This window comes from Rhincodon typus, chromosome 12 (genome assembly GCF_021869965.1).
Source record: "Rhincodon typus isolate 14 chromosome 12, sRhiTyp1.1, whole genome shotgun sequence".
Classification (NCBI taxonomy): Eukaryota; Metazoa; Chordata; class Chondrichthyes; order Orectolobiformes; family Rhincodontidae; genus Rhincodon; species Rhincodon typus.
In genome coordinates, this window is record NC_063343.1 from 49,992,460 (window position 1) to 50,018,142 (window position 25,683).

The 25,683-nt window shown below is 40.1% G+C and overlaps 1 protein-coding gene across 1 annotated transcript in view; it reads left to right on the forward strand.

Moving 5' to 3' along the window:
• The first annotated feature begins 1,936 nt into the window (after window positions 1–1,936).
• Window positions 1,937–25,683, forward strand: part of gabrg2 (gamma-aminobutyric acid type A receptor subunit gamma2) — a 114,104-nt gene continuing 90,357 nt past the window's right edge. The window contains exons 1-3 of the mRNA XM_020529132.2: window positions 1,937–2,055; window positions 11,540–11,688; window positions 11,818–11,885. Of these exons, the coding sequence (XP_020384721.1) occupies window positions 1,937–2,055; window positions 11,540–11,688; window positions 11,818–11,885 (336 nt within the window). The remainder of the gene's footprint in view (window positions 2,056–11,539; window positions 11,689–11,817; window positions 11,886–25,683) is intronic.

A 25,683-nucleotide genomic window follows, 5' to 3' on the forward strand; every position in this document is an offset into this window, starting at 1 on the left:
GCTGCAGTCCTTATGGATGGTGCCTAGTAATCCGTGGAAAGGATAATTCTTTGCTCGCTATTCAATCTAGCACCATGTTCATTTCTCTTCATGGCAACTGAATGTAACACAGAATCTGTTGCAGTAGTAACCATCAATGTGCTACTCTTGAAATTATCTTTAGAGTTTTGAACAAGAGATTTGCACACAGATGGGATGATACATATTAATAGCGAAGGAGTAGCAAACACTGATGAAGAATTCCTCACTAATATTATAGATGTGTCATCATGGATGTTTTCTGTAAAGTTGGTAATGTTCTTGCCTCTGATACAGAAATTTTGGATTTGAATTTTACCCGAGGACTTGATCAGTGAGGAAATTTGTTCATTTCCCAATAAGAAAGATTGGCTATCCATCAGTAAGTTCTTCCAGCATACGTCATTAGCAGGCAGTAAGAGCAGGAGACATTCTGGGTCAGCGTATGACAGAAAGTTGAAGGCTTCACCATCACTATCCATAGCGCCACACTGTATCATGCTGGTAAAAGTTCATGTTACCACAGCATCTGGGACTCCTTGAGAAAATAGTAAAACGTGTGACCTCAGCATCTTTCTTTGGCAACTTGAGTTAAAACGGAGCATTATTTGAATAAACCAAAAATAATGCAACTTATTCATCCCAGGTGATAATTGGAAGTTTGTGATCTGGAAGAATGGATGTCAACAACTGTCGTTGTAGTGAATTTAACAAATTAACTTAAAAATCAGCAAAGCCATGGAATGTATTTTCATGACTGCAGATCAGCTTAAATGGAAAAGTTCGTCTCAGGCAAAAATGGAAAAAAAAATGTTTCTTGGAAAACAGGGCTCGCGCGGGCTGATAGAATCAGCTCCATATAAATAAACCACCTCATTCTGTTCTTGTCTGTCATTGGGACAGCTGTGCGATAGAGATAATAGTATTCAACTTGAAAATGTCCACGTCCAATGGATGTCAGTCACTACTGGGTTAGGCCACTAAAGTGCGAATCCGTTTACCACGTAAGTAATTGGGCTGGCACAGATTTTTGTAGGGATTACGTTTGGGAATAGCCTGAATTATCACATGTAACAAAACCACCATGCTGCTTGTCCCCTGACGCTCTCTGGGATGGGATCGTTTGGCACTGGGAGCGTCAATTTAAATTTGGATTACGAGCTGTAAGGTAATGCCCCTACGTCTGCACAAGAAAGCCCAGGTACAAGCCCCACCTTCAAGGTGTGTCATTACATCTGTGAGCACGTTGATTAGAAAATATCTAAACTTGGATTACAAGAAATTTCTATGACACACTTCGCCCTCTGTACTTCTCTCTCTCTCTACCTCGTTTATTTAATCTTCACTGGGAAACGCATCCATTACAGATAGAGCAGCTATGTGCAATACCAAGCTATGATTAAAATGCAGCTAGATCAGCAGCGTCTCCGACTACACTGGGGACTGTGACGATATATATACCACAAGAAGCTATCGTGGATTTGATTGGTTTCAAACAGAGGGTTCCTTTAATTTCTGGATTAATGCCACAATTCCAAACAAACAAAAAAAATCCGGATTCAAGGTAAATATACACTTTTAAAAAAGACACCATTTCTAAAAGCACGTCAAAGAGACATGCCTTGATGCTTTCCAATGGGTTAATTATTCCCACTGTGACTCTCGGATTAATTTGCAATAACAATTGTATGAAAGTGCTAGGTTTAAAAACGCAATAAACTTATTTCTCGACTTGTTCCAATTGTAATTGTGTCGTGGTTCGCCTGGGAGACGGTTGGACTGTCTGATCTGACGTTTTCAATTGCCTTCAGCAGGCTGCCGAGCGCTTGCTTCTCGCTAAGAATCAAGTGCAAGCTGTCTTGTGCTGCCCTGTTCCTGTGTGGATATTCATGGTGAGAGGACCGAGTCGACGACACAGATGAAACGAGAGATGGCTTCTCGCAAAATACATCTCCAATGTCCCATCGCGACAATTAACGTCTCATTTCTCAGAAAGGTGGTCTTCTGGACATTTCTGATCGCGTGTCTTCCATCCTGGTAAGTTTTTGTACATCGCCTTTTATTTTGCATATGTATCACCGTCTTGGAAATACAATCAGATTGGAACTCTTTCTCTCCCTCCTGTAATCAGCGATTACTGCATCGTTTGCATTCCTCATCACACAAGAATGCATTAGCTTCCTATCAGGTGTTACATAGTTACGTTGTTATGGGTCGTCAGGTCTGCTTAAATTTAAACGTGGCGTTATAGTTTTGTGTCTGTATTAGGTATATCAACGACCTTTAATTCCATAATGTTCGTCATTTTGCCTGTGGGCTCAGATTTCATTGTTCATATATACGGTGGAAAACGAATCACAGCGTTTGTCCGCATAGCCCCTCTCTTTCGCTTAAAACATGAATTTACGCGAAGCTAGAAAGAACGGTGCTGTTCCATTGTAGCCTCCTGGATTTCCGTTTAAAGGTTGTCTGTTGCAGCATTCTCTTCCCTGTTTGTCAGGACCGTGTATGTGCTCTTAAGTAGGTCATAGTTCCTCTCCATCGCTGCACATAAATAGTTTGTCAAATGAAGGCAGATTCAGTGCAATCTTACTCACATGCTTTCTCACACACAACACACGCAGTTGTGCACTGGGGATTTACATACTTAGCCAGTTGCACAAACGTATGTGACTGCACAGACACCCAGGCTCTCAAACAGGTATAAATGCTTTGCTTGACAGTTGTATGCATACAGTGAACCTCTCGTTCAATCCAGGTTGCACAGATGCCCGCAATATAATGGAACGTCAGATGAAAACGTGCTGCAAAGTCTTTTTTTAATAACGTGTCTGACGTAGAGTACTGGTTTACCAACCTTGGAAATCTGCAGTTTGTTGTTAAAGTCATTTATGGGACATGTGCATTGTTGGCTGGCCAGCATTTATTGACTGACCCTAGCTGCCCTTGAATTGAATGGCTTGCAAGGCCATTGCAGAGGGCAGCTGAGAGTCATCCACATTGCTATGGGTCTGGAGTCACATGTAGGCCAGACCAGGTAAGGATTGCAGATTTCCTGCCCTGAAGGATATTAGGGAGCCAGATAGGTTTTTATGACAATCGACAAATCAGTAGATTCTTAATTCCAGATTTCTAAAAAATTGAATTCAGATTCCACCATCTGCTGTGGCAGGATTCAAACCAAGGTCACAGAACATTAGTTGAGTTTCTGGATTAACAGTGTGGCGATAATAGCACTGTGCCATCGCTCCCCCATGTTTGGGATGTTTGAGATTCCCATGTTTATTGGTGGTGGGGATGGTGGTGTGAGATTGGTGAATGTTGCCTCTGGTTCCTTTGCAAATTTGAGAGATTAAATATTTCATGTGTGCCTGTCCAACAATTAAAGAAGAAACACTTGAAAACAAAGTAAGGTGACACAGATTTCCTTCCATTCTGGTTACAGAGCACAGGTACCAAATAACATTGGCTAATATATTGTAATTGTATTTTATAGTTAAGTGACATTAGGCTGACTAGGAGTAAGTCTCTTCCAGCTATGCTAAGATAGCCATTGCAGAGGCAGTTATTGTAGTGGCTAGCAGGGAACTACAAAAAATATTCAAAGCCTCTTTTAGGAATTGGAGAGAATGACATGTCACTTTTCGATTAGACACTAGTTCTACCTTTGTTGATTGGATGAAATCAGAAAAGTTGTTTTACACAATGCAATTGTACTCTAAATCATGTTGGGAATCCATGGCCTACGGCCATAATACATGCATTTTTTTAAAAGGAATAATGTCTTATACAGGAGTTGGCAAGCTTTTTTCTTTGTAACAAAAACCTTGAATGTTAGATAGCAGAGAAAGATAATTCAAAAATGCTTTACCCTGCCATCCACCATGTTTTGGAAGTGCTTTCCTTAAATTAAATAAAGAAAATCACATGTGGAAATAATGAACTAGATTATACACTAAACAGTACTCAAAAATGAAAACGTATAATTATATTATTTTCAACCCCATCATGTTACAAAAATAACAGACCCATCTAATGCAGTGTTTTGTCTCCTTCATTACTGATTTGTGTTCTCTTTGGACTAGGACTTATAATTTGATTTTTAATCCTGAATATTTTTTATATATGTTAAGCTTTGCTTTCTGATAATTTTAAATTGTTGCATGATCAGGTATTAACATCAAGGTGCCTGTCAAGCATGAAGATAGTAGATCATTTTTGGCATACAATTAACTCAGTGACTGTACCTACTACATACGTGTAATAAGCCCATATGGTGAGATGGTTTCTTAGATGTATTCAAATCAAATCAGTTAAGTTGTCAAATTATCTTGATAAATAAAAGCATGCATATAAAAGTAATGTTACGTATTCATTGACTATTCCACATCTTAAATCTATGTCTTGTATGGCAATTACATGCTCCAGACCAGAGATTTTAAAACATCCCACACTCCAATATGGTACTGAGTAAGGGCTGTGCTGTCAGAGATGCTGCCTTTTGGATGAAACATTCGACAATGGCCTCATCTTCGCTTTTCGGGTAGACGTGAAAGATCATTTGGCACTATTTCAAAGAGGAACAGCAGTGTTCGCTCTGTTTTCCTGGTCAAAGTCTTTTCCTCAACTACAGTTAGATCATCTGCTCATTATCTCATTTCTGTTTGTGAGACCTTGCTGTGTGCAACGTGGTTGTCATAATTCCAACATCAGAACTGTGACTACACTTCACTAGCTGTGTCATATTTTGAGATTTCGTGAGATTATGCAAGATGCCAAATGAAATGCAAGACTTACATTCTAATTTAGAAAATAAAAAATTTAAAACTTCCATTGTCACTTGAAATTCACTTGCAGCATAGTAGGTGATCTTTATTTTATTTGCTCATAGGATGAGGGAATTGCTGGCTATTTTTTCAAATCCCTAATTAAGCTGGTAAAGGTGAAGTAACTGCCTTTTTGGGATGTAGGGATGCCCACACTGCAGTTAAGAAGGGAGTGCCAGGATTTTGACCCAGTGACACTTTACAAATATATTTCAAGTCAGGATTGTGTTGGCTTGGAGGGGATCTTGCAGGTGGTGGTGTTCCCTTGCATCTACTGCACTTGTCCTCATCGGTGGTGGAGGTAGTAGGTTGCCTTTGAAGGAGTCTGGATGAGTTACTGCGGTTCATCTTGGAGATGATAGCCACTGCATGTCAGTGTTGGAGGATTTGAGTGTTGAAGCTGGTGGATGGGATGTCCATCAAGGGGGATGCTGTATCCTCAATGGTGTTGTGCTTCTTGATTGTTTTCATACAATCGTAGAATCCATACAGTGTGGAAACAGGCCATTCAGCCCAACAAGTCCACACCAATCTCACTCCCTACCCTGTAACCCTACAATTCCCATGGCTAAACCACCTAACGTACACATCCCTGGACACTATCGACAATTTAGCATGGCCAATCCACCTTACCTGTACATTTTTGGACTGTGAGAGGAAACCAGAGCACCCAGGGGAAACCCACGCAGACATGGGGAGAATGTGCGAACTGGACACAGACTGTTGTCCGAGGCTAGAATTGAACCCGAGTTCCTGGCTCTGTGAGGCAGCAGTGCTAACCACTGAGCCACCATGCTGCTCCTTGTTGAAGCTACACCCATCCAGGCAAGTGGATAGTATCCCAGGCATTAGTTGATCGGCTCAGTGCGGACCTAACCTCTGAACCGCTCTTCTAGCCATGGTACAGATATGATTGGTCAAGTTCGCTTTCTGCTGAATGAAACCCTCAGGATCTCGACAGTGGGGGATTCAGCGATCATAATGCCATTCAGCATCAAAAGGTGATTGTTAAATGCCTACTTTCTGAAATAGCTAAAGGTAGTCAGGTTAGGACATCGTCATGAAGAACTCCTACAGTGATATCCTAGAATCATATCTAATAACTACAACCATCTTACATTCTCCTAGGAATGACTCCAACAAATAGAGAGTTTTCTACTCGACCCCAGTTTTGCCAGGGCTGCTCGATGTCATTCTTGATCAAATGCTGCCTTGATGTCAGAAGCAGTACTCTTAATTCACTTCTCTAATTCATCACTTTTGTCGATGTTTGAATAAGGCTATCCTAATACCAGGAGCTAAGTGGACCTCGTGGAACCCAAACTAAGAGTCAGTGAGCAGTTCATTCCTCTCCAAGTCCCATTTGATAGTACTGTTATAACTCTTTTCGTCACCTTGCTGATGATTGAGAGTAGATTGGGGCAGTAATTGGCTGGGTTGGATTTGTCTTGTTTTTTGTGTACAAGACGTACCTGGCCAGTTATCACATTTGTTGCATAGATGCCAGTGATGATGCTGCAGTGGAACCACTTGGTTAAGTGTGTGACTAGTTCTAGAGCATCTAGAGCAAGTCTTCAGCACCAATGCCAGAATGTTCTTAGATTCCATAGCCTTTGCAGTATTCACTGCCTCAGCCAGTTCTTGGTATCATATGGAATGAATGATTTGGTTGAAGACTGGCATCTCTGATGCGAGGACCTGAGAGAGGTTGAGATGGATCATCTACTCAGTATTTCTGAATGAAAATGGGTACAAATGCTTCTGCTTTGTCTTTTGCATCGATGTGCTGAGCTCCCCCATTATCATACTTGTGGAGGTGCCGTCTCCTGTCATGTGTTTAATTATCCACTACCGTTCGTGAATGAATGTGGCAGGACTGCAGAACTTCAGTTGATACATTGGCTGAGGGATCACATAATGCTGTTTATTTCATACAGTTCCCGCTGTCTTGGCATACAGATAGTTCCTTGTTGTAGCATCACTGGATTGACACCCCATTTTTATGTGTCTGGTGCTGTGCATTGCATGTTCTTCTACACTCTTCACTGAGCCAGTTTTGATCTCCAGGCTTAACAGTAATGGTAGAATGGGGCCTATGATGGACCGTATGGCTACAGATTGTGGCTGAATGCAATTCTGCTGCTGCTCATGGCCCACAGTGCCCCTTGGATGTCCAGGTTTGAATTGTTAGATATGTTTGAGGACATTCAGCATGATGGTAGAGCCATGCATTATGATGCAGGATGCAAATATGAAACGACAATGCAACTGCAATGTGTAGTTTGAGGATAGAGTAATTTTTTTCCTCTCTTGCTGTTATCCTCGCCAGTTGCCGCAGATTAAGAGGGCTCTTGTGGAGCAGTGGCAATTGCCCCACCTCTGGTCCAAAAGGCCCAGGTTCATGTCCCACATGCCCTGGAGTTGGCTGATTAAAAATAATTTAAAAATTGGGGTGGCACAGTGGAACAGTGATTAGCACTGCTGCCTCACAGCACCAGGAACCCTGGTTCAATTCCACCCTTGGGCAACTGTCTGTAAGGAGTTTGCACATTCTCCCTGTGTCTGTATGGATTTCCTCTGGGTGCTCTGGTTTCCGGGCACAGTCCAAAGATGTTTAGGCCAGGTTGATTGGCCATGCTAAATTGCCCGTAGTGTTCAGAGATGTGTAGATTAGGTGGGTTATAGGGGCATCTGGGTGGGATGCTCTGAGGGTCATTGTGGACTTGTTGGGCCAAAGGACCTGTTTCCACACTGTAGGGACTCCATGATCTATGATCTATCCAGTCCAGCACATGTGTCCTTTTGGACTTGGCCTGCTTGTTGTTGGTGGTGCTACTGACTCACACTTAGTGATGCTCATGGCAGCCAGCACCCCCACACCCAGCATTATGTTCCATGCCCTTATCAAGCTCTGTGCTTCCTCCAAGTGGTATTCAACAGTTCATCAGTTGAGGTGGGGCAGGAGGAGGGACAGCATTGATGGTACTTAGCAGGAAGTTTTGTTTTCTGTATTTAACCTAATACCATAAGACTTCATGGGGTCCAGAATCAATGTTGAAGACTGTCAAGGCATCTGCTTCCTAACCTTTGGTGGGTCTGACCTGTCAGTGGAAAAGACATACCCAGTAATGAGGATGAAATCATATCGGGCAGTTAATAATACTTTGAAGGACTTTTATATGTTGTATGAAATATGTCCAAGTAGTAATGTTATGTAAAGAAAAACAGCAACAAATAAAAAAGCATGAATAATATTTTAAAACTAAATTCCCCATAGATGAAAAGAGCAGAGGGGATGTTTTAAGTCAATTATCTGCTTTGAGAACCAGAAATGTAACACTTTATAGGTCATTCAGGAGATTGGAAAAAGAAGAAAAGAGAACAGTTCTGTTCTATAAACTCAGAAACATAGAAAATACTGGAACAGACCATTTAGCCTGCCCTACAATTCAATATGATCATGGTTGATCATCCAACTCAGTACCCTGTTCCTGTTTTATCCCCACACTCTTCAATCCGTTTAGCACTAGTAACTTGTATTGATCACCCTCTTGAAAATATTCAATGTTTTGGCCTCAATTGCTTTCTGTGGCAGAGAATTCCACAGGCTCAGCATTCTCGGGGGTAAGATATTTCACCTCACCTCAGTCCTAAACGGCCTATCCTGTATTCTTGAACTGTGAACCCTGGTTCTGGACTCCCTGCTCATTGGGAAATATCCTTCCTGCATTTACTCTGTTAGTCCTGTTAGAATTTTATGGTTTTCTATGAGATGCCCCCTCATCTCATTCTTCTGAACTCCAGTGAATATAGTCCAATGGATCCATTGTCTCTTCATTCATTAATCCTGTATTCCCAGGAATCAGTCTGGTAAACCTTTGATTATTTCCATTGCCAAAACATCCTTTTTCAGATAAGGAGACCAAAAATGTGCAATACTACATGTGTAGTCTCACCAAGGGCCTGTACAATTGCAGCAGACACCCCTGCTCCTGTACTCATATCCTTTCACTACAAAGGCCAACATACCATTTGCCCTTTTCACCAACTTAACCTCTCAGTTTAACCTCTCAGTCAGCTTTTTGTTATCTGTTAATTAGCATATATTACATATAGTTTCCTCATCTCCGTCACTGTATATATGGGGAATAGTTGTTGACCCTGTGGTACCCCACTAGTCACTGCCTGCCACTGGAAAAACACCTGCTTGTTCCTACTTTGTTTCCTGTCTGTCAACCAGTTCTCTGTTCATGACCCTCAATTCCATGTGCTTTAGTTTTAGACGCTAATGTCTTATATGGGACTTTTACCGAATGTCTATTGAACATTTTGTTGAAAGGTCATTGACTTGAACTTAAAATTTGGGCTGGATTTTACAGAAGACAATGCATATGAAGATTGGTTGTGAGCACCTTAAAGGCAACAGTAACATGCTGCGGACAGGCTAACAGATCATGGTCCTTTTCACCCCTCAGACTAAGATGTCCTGACCTCGAGAGCTGCTGGCCAATCTGGTCAGTGGTTCTGCATTCCCAGCAGCATCAGGACTCAGTAGTGAACACCTAGGAGAAAAGGGTAATGGCTTCCACTCTCTGTTAAGTTCAGGGTCTTTGGCTGCCTGGATGCGTCTGGCACCTTTGCAAGAGAATTGTGAGGGTGTTTTGTTTTGACCAGATGGGAGGCATGGAGGGGAGTATCCCTGATGGGTACAAGACAGCACCCAATGGATGACCTCCCATGTTGACCTACCCACTGTTTCACATCAGGTGATGAGTGGGAAATCAATGTGTTGACCTTGGATTTGTGACTTGATGTCATCACACTGGATTTTCTCTCCTGATTTGTAAATGTAAAATTTGGATCTCTCTTTCTCTCAACTTATGGTTCGTGACCTGGGGAGAATTTGTTGGCACTTTCCATTTTATTACTAAGTGGAAAGTCTGAAGATAATGAAAGGTGGGAGACATTCAATGGGAAACAAGTTAATATGATGGAGCCAGAATAAGTAGTGTCAGGCAAAGCAAAGAAATCCAGGGTATGTCAAAACAGTTGTGGTAAGCAGAATAATGTCAAACTGCAAACATAAGAAGGGACAAGGTTAAGATTGTCGCATGCATGGAAAAGAAGTAAGATAGGGGACAGATCACGGTTTGAAATAACTAAACCTCATGATATTTGTGAATTTTGTAATGTGCCTCTTTGAAAGAAGAGAAGCTGTTCCTCAAGTTTACACTCGGATTCGGTAGAATACTGCTGTAAGCTGAGGATGGAGAAGTCAGTGTGACAGCAAGTGGAGAATCAAAACAAACGGTCAGTGGAAGCCTAGGTTTATGCCTGTGGACTGAAGGAAGATGTATCATAAAAGCATCACCCAACCTGCATTCAGTGTCCCCACAGCATAGCAGTCTTCACCACATGGGAACATAGAATCATAGAATCCCTATGGTGTGGAAGCAGGCTATTCAGCCCATTGAATCCACACTGTCCCTCTGAAGAGCATCCGAACCCCCTACCCTACCCTTGTAACCTTGCATTTATCATGGCCAATCCACCTAACCTGCACATTTTTGGACTGTGAGAGGAAACCTTTGCAGACGCGGGGAGAATGTGCAAACTCCACACGGACAGTCACCCAAGGCTGGAATCAAACCCGGGTCCCTGGTGCAGTGAGGCAGCAGTGCTAACCACTGTGTCATTGTGCTGCCCCTGGGTGGAACAGGAGTATGCCATTTGCCCCTGGAGCCCACACTGCCATTTAGTAAGATTGTAGCTTATATGATTATAATTCAAACTCCACATTCCCGTCTACCGCTCTTAACCGTTCACCCCTTTGCTTCTCAAGAATCAATCTATCTCTTTGAAATGTTCAGATTCTGATTCCACAACCAAACAGGCTGAAAGAATTTCAAATCTGTTGGGTAATTATGAAGGCAAGGGTCCTGCATTCTGAAGTTCAGGGTCCTGTTACTTGTCTTAGTTTCAGCCACACTGTCCTGTTTGTGACCATTTATCACATCAGAAAACCTTAGTCCGAGGGCTTTTGCTGAGCAAGATTGCCTTCTGGAATAGTGTTCATATAATATCCATATAATAATATCTATATCAGTGTCAAAGTTGCTGGGTCTAAATCCTGAAACTCCCTTCCTAATAGCACTGTGAGTATCCCTACAACCCAAGGACAGTGGGGGTTGAAGAAAGCAGCTCACCACCACCTCCACTACCACCAGGGATGGATACTAAATGATGATCTAGCCAGTTATGCCAATGCCCCATGAACAGATTAAGAATAAAACCTTCAGGGATAGCAAGAAAGTTGGAGAATAAGTGCTGGCCTACTCCGTGACATTCTGTGAAGAAATTTTTAAAAATCTTGTCATAATTTTACCTCTTCTACATTTAATTACTTAATGTACCATATCCCTGTTGTAATTTGAATATTAAATGATGTACTCTTTAAAAACAATCTCACCATCAGTAGTCGCATTCTCACTTATCTTTATTATTCCTGTCTGTTCTGGCTGTGTTAATATATTGTGTGGCATAGCAGATGTAATGTGAAAATTGTGGGAAGAAATTCTTACATAACTGGTTTGTGGAAGTAAGTTTCTTAAAAAAGAATGTTTTTCTCCTGTTGTATCTCTCCATTGAAAGGTGTCTTTTTCTTCTTTGTATATTTTCTCTCTTAATTCTCGAAGTTCTGGAAAAAGTGATGATGAAGACTATGAAGATTTGATTCTTAACAAAACATGGGTATTGACACCAAAAGTTTATGAAAGTGATGTTACTCTTATTTTAAACAATTTATTGGAAGGGTATGACAATAAACTCAGGCCTGACATAGGAGGTAGGTGTACATGAGGTTCCATTTATGCATGTTTTCATTTTTGAATTTAACTTGATATTTTTCAAAAGTATATTTAGTTACAACTGAATAAGAGGTCAAATGCTAATAAATTACAATGTTTTGTTCCAGTGAAGCCAACAATAATTGGTACTGACATGTACATAAATAGCATTGGTCCAGTGAATGCTATCAATATGGTAAGTAATATGAATATTAATCTTAATGTTTGTTTGACGATTTCTGTGTGATTATATGCTGTGGTTTTAAATTAACAACTGAATGTCCATTTAAATGGAGTTCGTCAGTTTCTTGAGAGATAATGGATCAGTTTTTACAATACTGGAATAATCAAATATAATATTGCAATCCACATTTTATATTTGACTTCTAAGCTTGCTGGGTATTTTATCTTTTTGATCCAAGCACAGAAAACCAAAATCAAGATTCCAGAATCGGCAAATTACTCAAGGTGAAGTTTCATGTTTCCTATGCACTTTGTGAATGATCAAATTTCACATTTTATTTTCTTATCTTCGTTTTCCTTTGCAGTTCTGTGCATCACACCTGGACAAGCCTACTGGTATACTTGTATACTTCTACCTAGAAATCTGGTCTTGGAGTAATCATCTTTCAGGTGCTAATGTTCCTAAGCTCCAAGAGAGCAGGGAAGCATTTGCACATTTTTGATCAGAAATACATTGTCAATATTTGAAAACAATGTTGCACTCAAGACAGAGTTATGCTGGCAACATTTAAAAGTAAGAATACTTGATATAAAGATGCCTCTGGCAGGATCCACTCTAAATTTTCTATTGCCCAATGATTCTCTTGCTGTATCTTCATCATACACAATACAACATGATGCTAAATGTCAAGCAAACCCTTTACCATCACCATACAAAGGAACTGTAAAGATCTTACAGATCAATGCACCAGCCTGGCCAGAAGTCAAAGCAATGCCAGGTCCTTAAATGTACTGCTGATGTTGTCAATAAACAGACATTGGGCAGGTTCATTTTTGCTGACCCAACGTGAGTCATAACTCTTTATCCTTTGCCAGTTCTCTGTTCTACATTTATTCCAAAAGGCTACCAAATTATAGGCTGATAATTGGGAGACAAGGGTAATGTCCAGCATTTCATACAAAGCTGCAAAGCATAACCGAGTATGAGGGCTATGCTGTTAAAAGGAGCATTTATCAAGGAAAAAATAACTACTCAAGCAACATTTGTGATAACTAGTTTGTCCTGGAGGAGCTTTGCAGCATATGCTTGAGTACATATTCATAAGTCTCTTCATCTGTTACATGCTACAAAACTTTGATATCTTGTTGAACCAGCTTTTACCATTAGCTGAATGAGGAGAAGAAAACAGAAGATGACAAGGTGGAGGAAGACGATGAATGGGTAACATAACAACTAACACAGCTCTTCCCTACCAGAGCTGTCAGAGACCAATTCATTGCAAAGCTTTTTACCTTAATTAGGTCTTGCATTCAACAACAGTCATATAATTTCTTTATAACCATAATTCAATTACATTCCTTTAGTCTAACATTATTAGCCTGTCGTCCATTTCACTGGAAGGACAATCACTAACTTTAACAAATAGAGATTGTTAAAGAATGTCAGTATGGTCAAAAAAAAAATTAATCACCCAGGTTCAAATCTTTGTAGCTGTCAGGTATGCTCATTTTCCTATGCCTGTGCTCCTATAAAAATGTTTTCGTAGTGGCTACACTTTGGGTGATGGGAGGCTTCAGAACTTCCATTGAGGAAACTTCAAATATGCTTGGTAGGTGATCTCAAACATCTCTAGGTTTATAGAAACTAGTCTTAGACTGAACAACCTTAGTGTGGGCTGCAACAGTTTGTGTTCACTAGTTGTGTGATACCAATCACTGCTGGTGCTAAGTCGGATGGGTGAGCAAGCACGCCATCATTCAGAGCTAGGTTTTGCTGGTACATGCAGAAATAAGGTGATGCCCTGAAAGTCACTTTCGACAGGGTGCTCCCAAACCCTTAATGGCAACCACCATTGAGAGAAACACTTAACTTGTCCTGACATAGAAGTCATCAAAGCTAACATGAGGCTCCAACACTAATGGATTGATGGATCTGACCATTTAGCCCATGGTAGAATAGACTCTGTGCACTAAACCTTGGAAAACAGCTGTAATTTGGTTGCTTTTTCCTCCTCAACATTGGGAACAAGCTTCCTCACAGGCTTCTGAATGCACTAGGCATTTTCTGATAGATGCCTGTTATGATAATTGCAAGAATATGGACTGTCAATTTTCAACTTCTATCATTTGATTTTAATACCTGAAAAATTCATGGACTAAAATAGTCTTAAAAATGGAAGAAACGTGGACCTGAAATGACTGCAGTAATCAACTGACCACAAATTGAGGCAAGTTCAGGAAACCACTATGAAATAAGCCAAATCATCCAAATTAAAATGACATTTAAAAGATGCCGAAATGGTCAGTTGGGTCAGACATCAAGAAACCCACTTGTCCCGGCTTAATTTACACTTTCATGAGAAGTTGCACATATTGGACATTGAAGGTTGCCTGCTTGGAAAGGTAATGAAAACAGATTTGGGAAAACACAAGTGAAATATTTCAGTGGTTGTTTGGCTAAGATGCAAATGGAGAAAGAGCAAAAGATAGATTTGTAACAGTAAGAATTGGAAGACTCATTCTGTCCTGTTTCCTCCTCATACTGAAAGTTGGCATTAGTGATGAAGCAAACTGGAGGATCATCTCTTCAGTGAGAACTCAGGGATCCTACAAATTTTGCAACTTCTGTGGATACAATATATCAACGAAACAGAGATGATCTCAGGCGCAACTGTAAAACCTCAAGGACATTAAGGACTTTTTAAACTGTACCTTCTTAAGCTTCCTATTATACTGACCCTTCTTAAACTTTATGCCTCTGTTTGCATGATGTTAGGTATCATGTTTCATTATTTTTCTTGGGTTTAGTAAATAGTACAATTCCTTTTTCTCAGACTTAAGAAAACCTTGTAATTGGCTCATTAATTGTGACTAGAATTACATTTTAATTGAAGTGTGATTTAGCTATGTGCTAAAAATAATTTAAAAACTTTGTTATGGCTGACTATAATAGGAGGATTTGATTCATCCCTCCTCACTTGATCGTGATAGTACCCCTCAGCCTTTTTCAGCAGCACAAACCCCCAAGCTTGTATCATGATCTTGTACAAAAGCACTGTGTGTAGCCTTAGTCTTGGCAATCTGGTCTATGAGGTCCTGTTTCTGTTTGAGCTCCTGCAGACTTGAAAATCACCAAATGCAGGCATCACATTCAATCTTGCCCTGTAAAATTCCAATGGTGCCAAAATTTGAGCTGCAATCTGAGAGTCAGAAAAATTGACCATGCATTCACTGGAATGCTGGACTTCTTTTCTTGCTCAAGTTCAGGGGGTATTGATATTTTCAATAGCTGAGATGAAAGAAAGGGAGAAGGACTAACATGTGGCATGAGAGAAAAAAAGGAAGCAATGAATGTGTGTTGAAAACATCAGCATCGTTATAAAAAGTGTGTTGAATGAGGGAGCTTATAGGAATGAAGATATAATAAATACCATATGTGACATCTCCTGTCCTTTCTCACAATGGCTGGTATATGCTGTTCAAGGGAAGGTGATAGGTTCTGGCAGGTTGTTTTCACACTGGTTTCTAGACTTGTGTTCTGTACAATCTTTTCCTGCAAAAACGAAGGGAAAGTGTTATTGAGAATTTTCAAGTGTTTGGAAAACGTGGCTGGTTAGACAGAACAGCTGGCAGTCTGGATGTGAACTTGAAGTTGCTTGTAAGTGAGAGTTGTATTAGTTGTGAATGTGTTGAGCTTGGAGAGGGAACTTACTTTGATATGCTGTAATGATTGGAGAAGAGGCAGTGAAGGAAAGACTCTGTCTCTGTCAGTTATAATTGATAGGCGATGCTTAATATCATCCCCTTGGTGGGTCGGCTAGTGGAGAATGGCAGATGGGTTGCTTGTCACCTTTCCACCTAACCTTTGTGGGTGACTGATGTGGGTTACTTATGACCACCTGTAGTAGAGTTGTAAAGATTTGGCGAGCTCTCATCCAAATGACAGTCAGTGCTTATCTGAAAGACTCGGCACTGGGGAATGGAAAGACAACTGAGAACCACCCACCTATCATTGCTACTAAGCACCCCATCCACACAGCTCAGTTCTCTACCAACCCGCACCTTACAATCCCCTTTCTGCCATCAGTAAAATATGGCCTGGAGTCTAGCAACGATACTATGGCTTGGCAGCAGACAGTACCATCCAGTTTTGCTGCAATCCTGTAGAACTTCAGGCCTCTGGTTGTTTAGCAGTGCTCAGTTGATTGGGTATCCCACCCAGGATACTTGATCCCAGGGAAGGCTGACCACTGTCCAGCTGATTTCTTGAGCGGTACTTCATTCTGCAGGCCCTTCTTAAGAGCATTGCAGGACTCTCACTGGCTTACCAACTGATGAGTGAGACCCACATTGCTTTCATTAAATACAATTTTGTAAAGTCAGATGTGTTCTGAGCAGGCACGGGGTGACACGGTGGCTCAGAGGTTGGCACTGCCTCACAGCGCCATTGACTCACCTTTGATTCCAGTCCAAAGATGTGCAAGTTAGGTTGATTAACCATGATAAATTGCTCACAGTGTCCAAAGATGTACAAGCTAGGTGGATTAGCTGTGGGAAATGCACGTTTACTGGGATAAAGTGGGGGGTAGGTCTGTCTGGGATGCTCTTCTGAGGGTCAGCATGGACTTGATGGGCCAAATGGTCTGCTTGTGCACTGTAGGGATTCTGAGATTCTATGAATGAATGAGGGAGGCTTCTCACTTTAATAACCCCAGTTAGATCGTGTCTTTCTTTCCAGCATTGCAGCTTGACCCTTGGTACAATATTCCTCATATTCACATACATAGTAATTTCTTCTCACTGTGAAGAAGCTGCATAGAGGTCTTCCTGCTCTCTAGTAAACTGAACATTTCTTTGCTGTCCAATTACTGCATTGAGGAAAATCTGGGTGCCAACTTGCTTCCCCTTTCAGTGACTTCTGAGCTAAATTCTTTTTGAGTCTGCAACCAAAATGTGACCTCCTCCTTAAAGATTGCTTCTACCTTTAAGTGGTCTCCTGGATACCTTAGATCCCTCAACTATCCCTTCGATAAACATAAGCAAATGAGTAACATTAACATCAGCAAGCAGCATGAATTATTGTTTAGGACCTGTATGTACATCACCTAATGTGGGCAATACAAGTCCATTCCACTTGTCACTAGATGCTGCTTCCGATCGGATTTCAAGTTTAAGCCTGATGCTTAATGGTTTCTAACAAAAGAATAGGTGGTTTGTTTTACATTTTATAATAAATGTATCATTTTGCCAAAGAAGTGCAAAATAATGCTCTGTGAAGAAGCATACACGTTATCAGGCCTAGGCATCCAAAGTAACAAATATTAAGTGTGTTGATATCATTGACCTGCAGTTTTTTAAAATGGCTAGTTTAATTACTGTGTATCTATGTGTGGAATAATAGGCTGGAAGTCTAACCCTCAGCTTGTAATTTGTTGACGTGGTTGGTCAAACAGTCTAGTCAAAATATAATTGAATATTTTAATTAACAGCTATTTGTTGGAAGTTACTGGTTCAAGTTTTCTTCATATATCAGCACAACAACAGTTGGTAGTTCAGAAAGGCTATTCATTATGTGAAGTATTTTGGAATGTTCTGATATGAAAGCTATATTTCATTATAATTAATGCACAAAGTTCTAATTGAAAGACTACGATAATTACCTTTATCACAGTTTACTGGATCTAAATTGTAGTGGATTACTAGGAAAGAAGATTGGCATGATTAATTATTTTGAGATAAAGTAGAATACGGAACTGCAGAAATAGGGCTAATCCAATAGTTCAGAACTAATGTTACAGGAAGACTTATTCTGATAATGTGATATTAAGATGTGGACAAGATGTTTCATGGTATAAATAGATGATATGCCATGGACAGCTTTGGAATATGATAAGTGGAAGTATAAAGTGACGAGATAATCTGTGAAGCTGAAAGTGAGCTATGATGTAGCTCACAACTACAGATACTTATCACATCACCTGATTGGCCCAGGCACATTCAGTTTTTTTCTACTCGATGCTACTTGATTCAACCCTGGAATGACTTCTATAAATCCTCAATGATTTTATTAGAATATTGAACCGTGTGACATTTTACAAATTTTGAACTTGCTAAGCTGTAAAATTAAACATTTTGATGTATACTTTGAAGATTTCACATCTTCCATGATATGCAGATGTTTGTACAGAATTTATGCAGTATTGACCCCGCTTCTACAAAAGAAAAGGTTGGTAGTTAAAAAATCTTTAAGATCATGCTCAGGTAGAAATAGAAAAATAGTTCCTGTTTAATGGGAAAATTCAGTTAGAGATCAGAAATATATGATAATCACTAATAATTCCCATTATTAATTTAGGAAAAAGTTCTTTACCCAAAGAGTACCCAAAAATCCAAACTTGAGGAATATTTGAGGTAAATAATGTGGCATATAAGGGGGAGCTATATTTCAAAGAGACGAAAAAGAGATCAGTGATAGAGTTAAATGGAAAAAGGGTGCAAGGAGGTTTATGTGGAACACAAACCCTGGCACAAAATGTAGACCAAATGACCTCTATTTCTGCGCTATAGTTTGCTGAATTAATGAGGGTTCATATTAAATGTAAACAAAATTGTTTCTATGTATTTCATTATCAGTTTGTAGGAAACATTCAACTCTACATTATGATTGCTATCACAGTCGGTATTCATTTTGAAATCCAAATGCTTTCATTTACTTCGACTACCCATGAAGGGTCATTAAATCTCTTTCAGTACTGTCCTGAGGGAGGTACCTGGCTATCAACTGCCCTTGCCACCTGACCCCATTCCTTTTCTGAGGGTTTGCCTGGAAAGCTTCTTCTTTCGTGTGCCATTGATACAGGTACTACTTTGTGGAAGGTGAGAGTTGGATCCTAAAAGCAGTAGTAGCACAACATCTCTGAGACCCAACAATGAAGACAGAAGACTACTAGCAGTCTACTTGCTCTAATTTTACATGTCATCTTTTGTTGATTATGATTGTTGCTGTGGATGGCAAGTCTAATTTACTGATTTATGTGGCCTTTATGTCCCTGTTCAAATACCTGGCCACCTCTCCTTGTGCTATGGTGTCAATGTGGCCACAAGTGAATTTTATGGTTGGATGCTGGCAAACTCCCTTTTAGCACTGGATGTACTCCAGGATGTTGCTGTGCATATAACATTTATTCCATTATTTCTTCATTGTGTCTTGTGCAAGACAATATCTCCAGCCAAGCATTACAGTACTGTGGCTTTAAGAAAGGTTTGTTTTGTGCTGTTTCTCTTGCAGAGAGGTGTTTCCACAGTGATGTCAGAATGTCTGCTTCAGAAGTAGTGGGTAAACAGCTTTGAGCTCCCTGAGGGTTTTTTTTCCAAATTAGAAAAGGAGTGTGAGGGGGTGGAGTCAGGCTCATGCAGACCCATGGTTTTAGTTTTGCTTTCCATTGGGGCTTGGAGTTGGCTGTTGAAGCTGATAGATACTGATCTTTCTCTGCTGCAGCAATAAGCTTGAATTCTCTCTCTGCTACTTAATTGGTTCTTTCAATTTTCCTTTCTCTTGATTTGGAGTGGAGATAGCATGTGAGGAAAATCTGTTTTGCTGAATTTGCCTTTGCTAAGGGCGTGTTTATGGGATGTTGCTATATTGGAACAGTTGATGATTATTATTTAAATAATATATTACATAATGAAGTATTTCAGTCGAGTTAAAGTTATGCTAATTTTTTTTTGTTTGTATTTTAACTATGTTGTAAGAATAAATTGTGTTTTGCTTAAAGCCGAGTGGTGGACCAGTTGAGTCAAATCTGGAACACAACACCTTACACTTGTCTTTAAATAAAATAAAAAAATTAGGTTCTAGGTTATCTCCTTGATATATTTTGAGGGGGTTTGATCTGGGCCATGACCAAGAAAATGCAAAGGCATTCTGTAACTTGCTACTAAATGTACAACAATATCAATGACATAACTCCTCTGAGCTTTTGTCTCTTCATGTAAGGATGCATTTGGTGTCCTATTTTGCTTGTTTGCAATTACTGAGATGGCTGAGTTGGGAGCTCACTCAACAATTGTAGTTGCCATCTGTGTTGTACACATTGTCTCATTTCACTGAAGATCCAATGCAATCAATCATCTCTGTCCCTGAGACATCAATTTTTAAGCAGGCTTTTCAACATTCTAATTGGATTTCAACATTAGTTGAGAACATTCATACCATTATATAATCATTTTTGTGTTCCTATCTATGAAGTAGGGACTATTTTTCTCATTTGGTTAAAATGTGGCCTTAATCGAATCAGTGGCATGGGCATAATCCTGATGGTGGCTCAGGTAGATCATGAGGCCTTCTTATGCCAAAATGATGGCATGGAACCATGATTAAAGGATGCTAGAGAGAACTGTCAAGGAGTTTATGATGTTAAAAGCCAAAAGAACTGCGGATGCTGTAAATCAAGAACAAAAATAAAGTTGCTGGAAAAGCTCAGCAGGTCTGGCAGCATCTGTGAAGGAGAAAACAGAGTGAGAATAGTTCTGAGGAAGGGTCACCGGACCCAAAACGTTAACTCTGTTTTCTCCTTCACAGATGCTGCCAGACCTGCTGAGCTTTACCAGCAACATTGTTTTTGTGCTTGTTGTTTATGATGTTAACTTAGTTTAACTGATGATCAATCAGAAATTGACTACCAGAATCCCATTGATTGTTACATGTATGCATAGAATGAGATGATTAATTTATTAAAACAAAATTCACTGTAAAAATCACTATAAATCTGAGAAGATATCCTGCATGTGTATTCGGTTAAAAGTTCATAGAGAGTAAATATTACATGGAATCTGTTCAGAAGTTTCTTTTTAGTTTTTGGAGAGTCTTAGTTATGAAGGGAGGTTAGATATACTGGGTTCTTTTCATTGACGTAAGGAGTCTGAGGGGTGGAATATGATTGAAAGGTAGAAAATTATAAGGGGCTTTGATAGAGTAGACAGGAAGAAATGTTTCTCCTTGTTGGAGTAACTAAAGGGCATACTTTCAGGTGAGTGGCAGAACATTTAGAGGAGATGTGAAGAAAAATTTTTTCACGCACAGCATGGTGGGAATCTTGAACTTGCTGCATATAAGGGTGGTGTAGGCAGAAACCCTCATGACATTTAAGAAGTATTAAAATGTGCACTTATGATGTCAAGGCATGCAAGGCTATGGGCCAAGTGCTAGAAAATGGGATTAGCATAGTTATTTTTTATAACTAGTGCAGACTTGATGGGCCAAGGGCCGCCTTTTGTGTTGTGGACTTCTACGACTCTGTGACTCCATTATTAAGTCTGGAATTGAAAGGTACTTTCAGTTATGGTGCCATGGAACTATTGTTGATTGTTGTAAAAACCCATTTGTTTCACCAATGTCCTTTTTAGGGATGGAAATCCGCTGCCCTTACCTGGTCTGGCAAACATGTGACTCTGGACCCACAGACTCTTAATTGCCTGAAAAATGGCTCCAGCAAACAACTCTGTTCAAGAAGATTTGAGAATGGGAAACAAAAGCTGGGCTTGCTAGCGACTTCAAGGAATTTTTAAAAATTCCTCTGTGCAGATTCTGTATAATACTTACCTTAAATGATTTTTTAACTAAATGCACATGCAGGATATCTTCACAGATTTGCTGGGATTTTTACCGCAAATTTCATTTTAAAGAATTAATAATCTCAGTCTGTACATACATAAAACATTTATTGCAGAGAATAAATGTCAGCTTCATTATTGAAACAATTCACAATCACTCTATTTCTATGCTTTTGCCATCTGTGAAGATCACTAATACTGATCTGAACTTAGCTTACTTTACAATGTTAGTGACATTAAATAATTCTCATCATACATAGGAACAGCATCTGGCTCTCTCCTCAGAATATCTATCTCTTGAAAATCTCTTCTGCCGGATTGTTTCAATTCTGATTGTCTTCTCGGCCAATTCTTTCAGAATGAACCAAGGATTTCTCCGTAAGCCATAATAAAGAACCTAAGAAACATATATTATGAAAAATCCTCCACTGCCTGTTATAGGGAAAGAAATCTCCCTGTTTCATTTTAGTTCAGTAAAGTAGGCCAACTATTTCTGCCTTTAGTGCCTCAACCTAACAGATTTGATGATAGGCATGAAGAAGTGCTCTTAACACATGTATCACACCCAGCTATAACATATCACGTGTATGCAATAAGTGGGAAACCAGTATTACTTATAAATTTTAATATGCATTACATTAACTTAAAATTATATTGTTCTAGAATTTTTGATTTTTTATTTCACATTATTGTTGTGAGAATTTTGTTCTCTCTGGTGTGACATAAATAAGTGCAAGAAAGATGGGAAAGTACAATGTGAGTGAAAAATTTGATTCTTAATGTTGTGAAAACTTTCCCTGTTTTTTTCCCCGCGAACGGGGAAATGGCTATTTCAGAATCTCACCACTGAGCAGCAACTACCTTATTTCTATGCATTTGCATCTCATTAAAACCCAAATAGCCTTTTTTATATGTCACTTCCTACTATGCTTTTCTTTACTGAGAAACTAGACAGCGCAAATGCCTGGCAGATAAATCAATGTGGGTATCTGGTGGCTGCAGTTTTTCGCTTGTTTGCTCCAGCTATCATCTAGCTGTTTCTGCACGGCAAAGTTCCTGCCTGCTCCATGGTCACCATCCTCCTCAACACTTTATCCATGCATCAGCAAACTCAGCTTCACTACACCATTATGCCTGCTCTCAGAGCAATTTAGGCACCACTTCAGTATTTCAACACTTTGGAGCTTAGGGACACCTAGAACTTGAATGGATCTGCCAGGTCAGTTTGCTCACAGGCACACAAGAATATCTCCCGCATCTTCAGTGGATACACTTTTTATGACTCTTAGCTTGCTTTCTTAATGATCACTTACTTTGCCACTTACATGGAGGCTGCCAGCCTGAATTTACTTCACATTGCATTGTTATAGCACCCTCACTGACTTCAGAACTGACTTTCAGGCTGCCAGCCTGATGTGGCTAGCATTGCCTTCTAAACATATATGGTTTTTGGCACTCAGTTACAATTTGCCAACCTCCTGGGCTTGCATTGAGTTTAGGAAAGGAAGAGGAAGTCAGTTTTTTGATGGTGGGGAGCACTGACGAGACAATTGATTAGTAAGACCAGGATATGACATTTTTTTTCCTTATTCATTCATGGGATAAGGGCATCGCTGGCTAGGCAGCGTTCATTGTCCATCCCTAATTGCCCAGAGCACAGCTCACAGTCAACCACATTGTTGTGAGTCTGGAGTCACAGGTCGGCCAGACCAGGTGAGGATGGCAGTTTCCTTCCCTAAAGGACATTAGTGAGAGGGTTTTTCTGACAGTCAACAATGGGTTCATGGTCATCATTAGATTCTTCATTCCAGATATGTTTTATTGAATTCAAATTCCACCATCAGCTGTGATGGGATTTGAACCTGGGTTCCCAGAACATTATCTGGGTCTCTGGAATAACAGTCCAGAGATAATACCACTAGGCCATTGCCTGACTGCAATATGGACACATGGACACATTGCTGCATAGCACTGTTACATCAGACCTGCAGCATGTGCCAGCATTTTATGAGTGAATGCAAGCTTGAAACAAATGGCAAGTGTAAAAGTCAAAGGGGAGCAGTCCTTGTTGGTGTGAAGGAGGGCAACCGTCCATCAGGGGGTACTGCAATAGTCGGTCAAGGGACTTATCCAATTCCTACTAGAAGGTTGCCCGCAATCAGTCAGGCATGACAACTTAGCAGAACCTGGGAATCTATGTCCTTGCAGTTTAGGGATTGGACCACAGTCAGTCCTACAGGTCAGGTGAAAGTGGTCCAGGGATCACAGGTAGGTCAATCAAGGTGCTGGTGAGATATCAGTCCAGGGTGGGGGAGGGCCAGGTTTCCCTGCAGTGAGATAAATGGAGATCTTGCATATGGTGGTAGTAGATGGAAGAACAATTATTTGTAATGCAGGAGCAGAAGACGTAGATAGGTGTTCCCAATGAGTGAATGCAAAGCTCATAGGGTTAGGAGGATGATGTGGTCAAGAGCCACTGAATAGACACGATGCATGCAATACTGAAAGTTGTAGTCCATGATCCTTATGTCTATGAGACATTTGTGTAGTGGCAGAGTTAGAGTGAGTGTAGGCCTTGAGTGTGAGGGAGCAGAGAAGATGGTGGCACTTACTCTTGCAGAGACCAGAAGGTCATTGACCTTCTTTCTAAACTACTTAAGTCCAGGCTAGCTGTATCTGGTAGTCTGACCTCTTGTGATGGTCTATTGGAAAAAGAATTGCCCTCCTCTCCACCAACTCATCAAACAACACTTCCAAGTCCCTGTCTGCGAAAAGGGGAGAGAGAGCTTTCCTCTGGGCTACATCACAGCAATACAGAATTGTTATGGAGCAGAAGGTTTGGTAATCGCAGTGAGTGTCATCGTGGGAGGGGCAGTTCATGATACCAGAAGTCTCCCTGTTATAGGAAGGATATTATTAAACTGGAGAGGGTTCAGAAGAGATTTACCAGGATGTTGCCTGGAGTGGAGAGTTTGAATTATAAGAAAAGGCTGGAGAGGCTAGGACTATTTTCACTGGAGAATTGGAGATTGAGAGGTGACCTTTTAGAGATTTATAAAATAATGAGGAGTGTAGATAACGTGAATAGCAGGTAACTTTTCCCTAGGGTGGGCAAATTTCAAGACTACGGGATATATTTTTATGGTGAGAGGACAAGGATTTAAGAAAAGACATGGGCAATTTTTTCACAGAGAGAGTAGTTTGTGTGTGGAATGAACTTCCAGAGGAAGTGATAGACGCTGGTACAGTCACAATGTCTAAAAGATGTTTAGTTAAGTACACAAATTAGACATGTTTGGAGGGACATGGGCCAAGTGCAAGCAGATGGGACTTGTTTAGACCGACGGGTCTGTTTTCGTGCTGTATGACTCTATGACTCTACTCCTGTTCCTTTGGCTACACAGTTCCTGGGGAAAGGTGCCCAAGCACCCAGCTGCATAAATTAATGAGGTGAAGTGTGAGAAGTTCCTTGGGAAGATTTGCTCCGAGTTATGGTGGTCTGGATGCCATATGTCCCGTTGACCAATAACAGTTTAACTGCAAATGGGCAAATTTCACCCAAATGTGTTTTGTCTCAACCTTTTACTCATCTATAAACCTGAATATGAAGATTTTGTTTGACGTAGAAGCATAAATAATGTTTCAACTTTAAAATCTACAGACATTAAGCCATATTGGTTATAGGATGAAATACCAAAGAATAAATTCTGATCTCAACACCAAGGCATAAAAGTAACATTCCTTATTGGATTCCTGTTAAAGAAAGTGCGTAATTTGATTTCCATTAACAGCAGGAGGAAGATCTTTCTCTATTAACAGGATGTGGAATTCCTTTTTTCACTCATTGAATGGTTTAAAAAATAGATGGAATTAGTGACAACTGGGACCTAACTCCTCTAGTGTGATTTACTTTTGCTAAAATTGTTGAAGGCAGGTAGTCTATATCTTATTTGAAAAAAACAGTATTTATTAATGACATCACAGTTACCTGTACAGTCAATTTTGCCCAAACAACATCACTAATTCTACATATTATAGAATTGAGGAAACATCTGCAGTGCTGATGCTGGTCATCGAATTTGGATTTAATGTGAATTTTGAAAGCAGGCTTGAGTATGCTCATTGCTTTGAATCCAACTTAAAAGGCATTAGTGTAAAAGCAGCTCAGTATGAACAACAGTACCGTGTACATTCAAGAT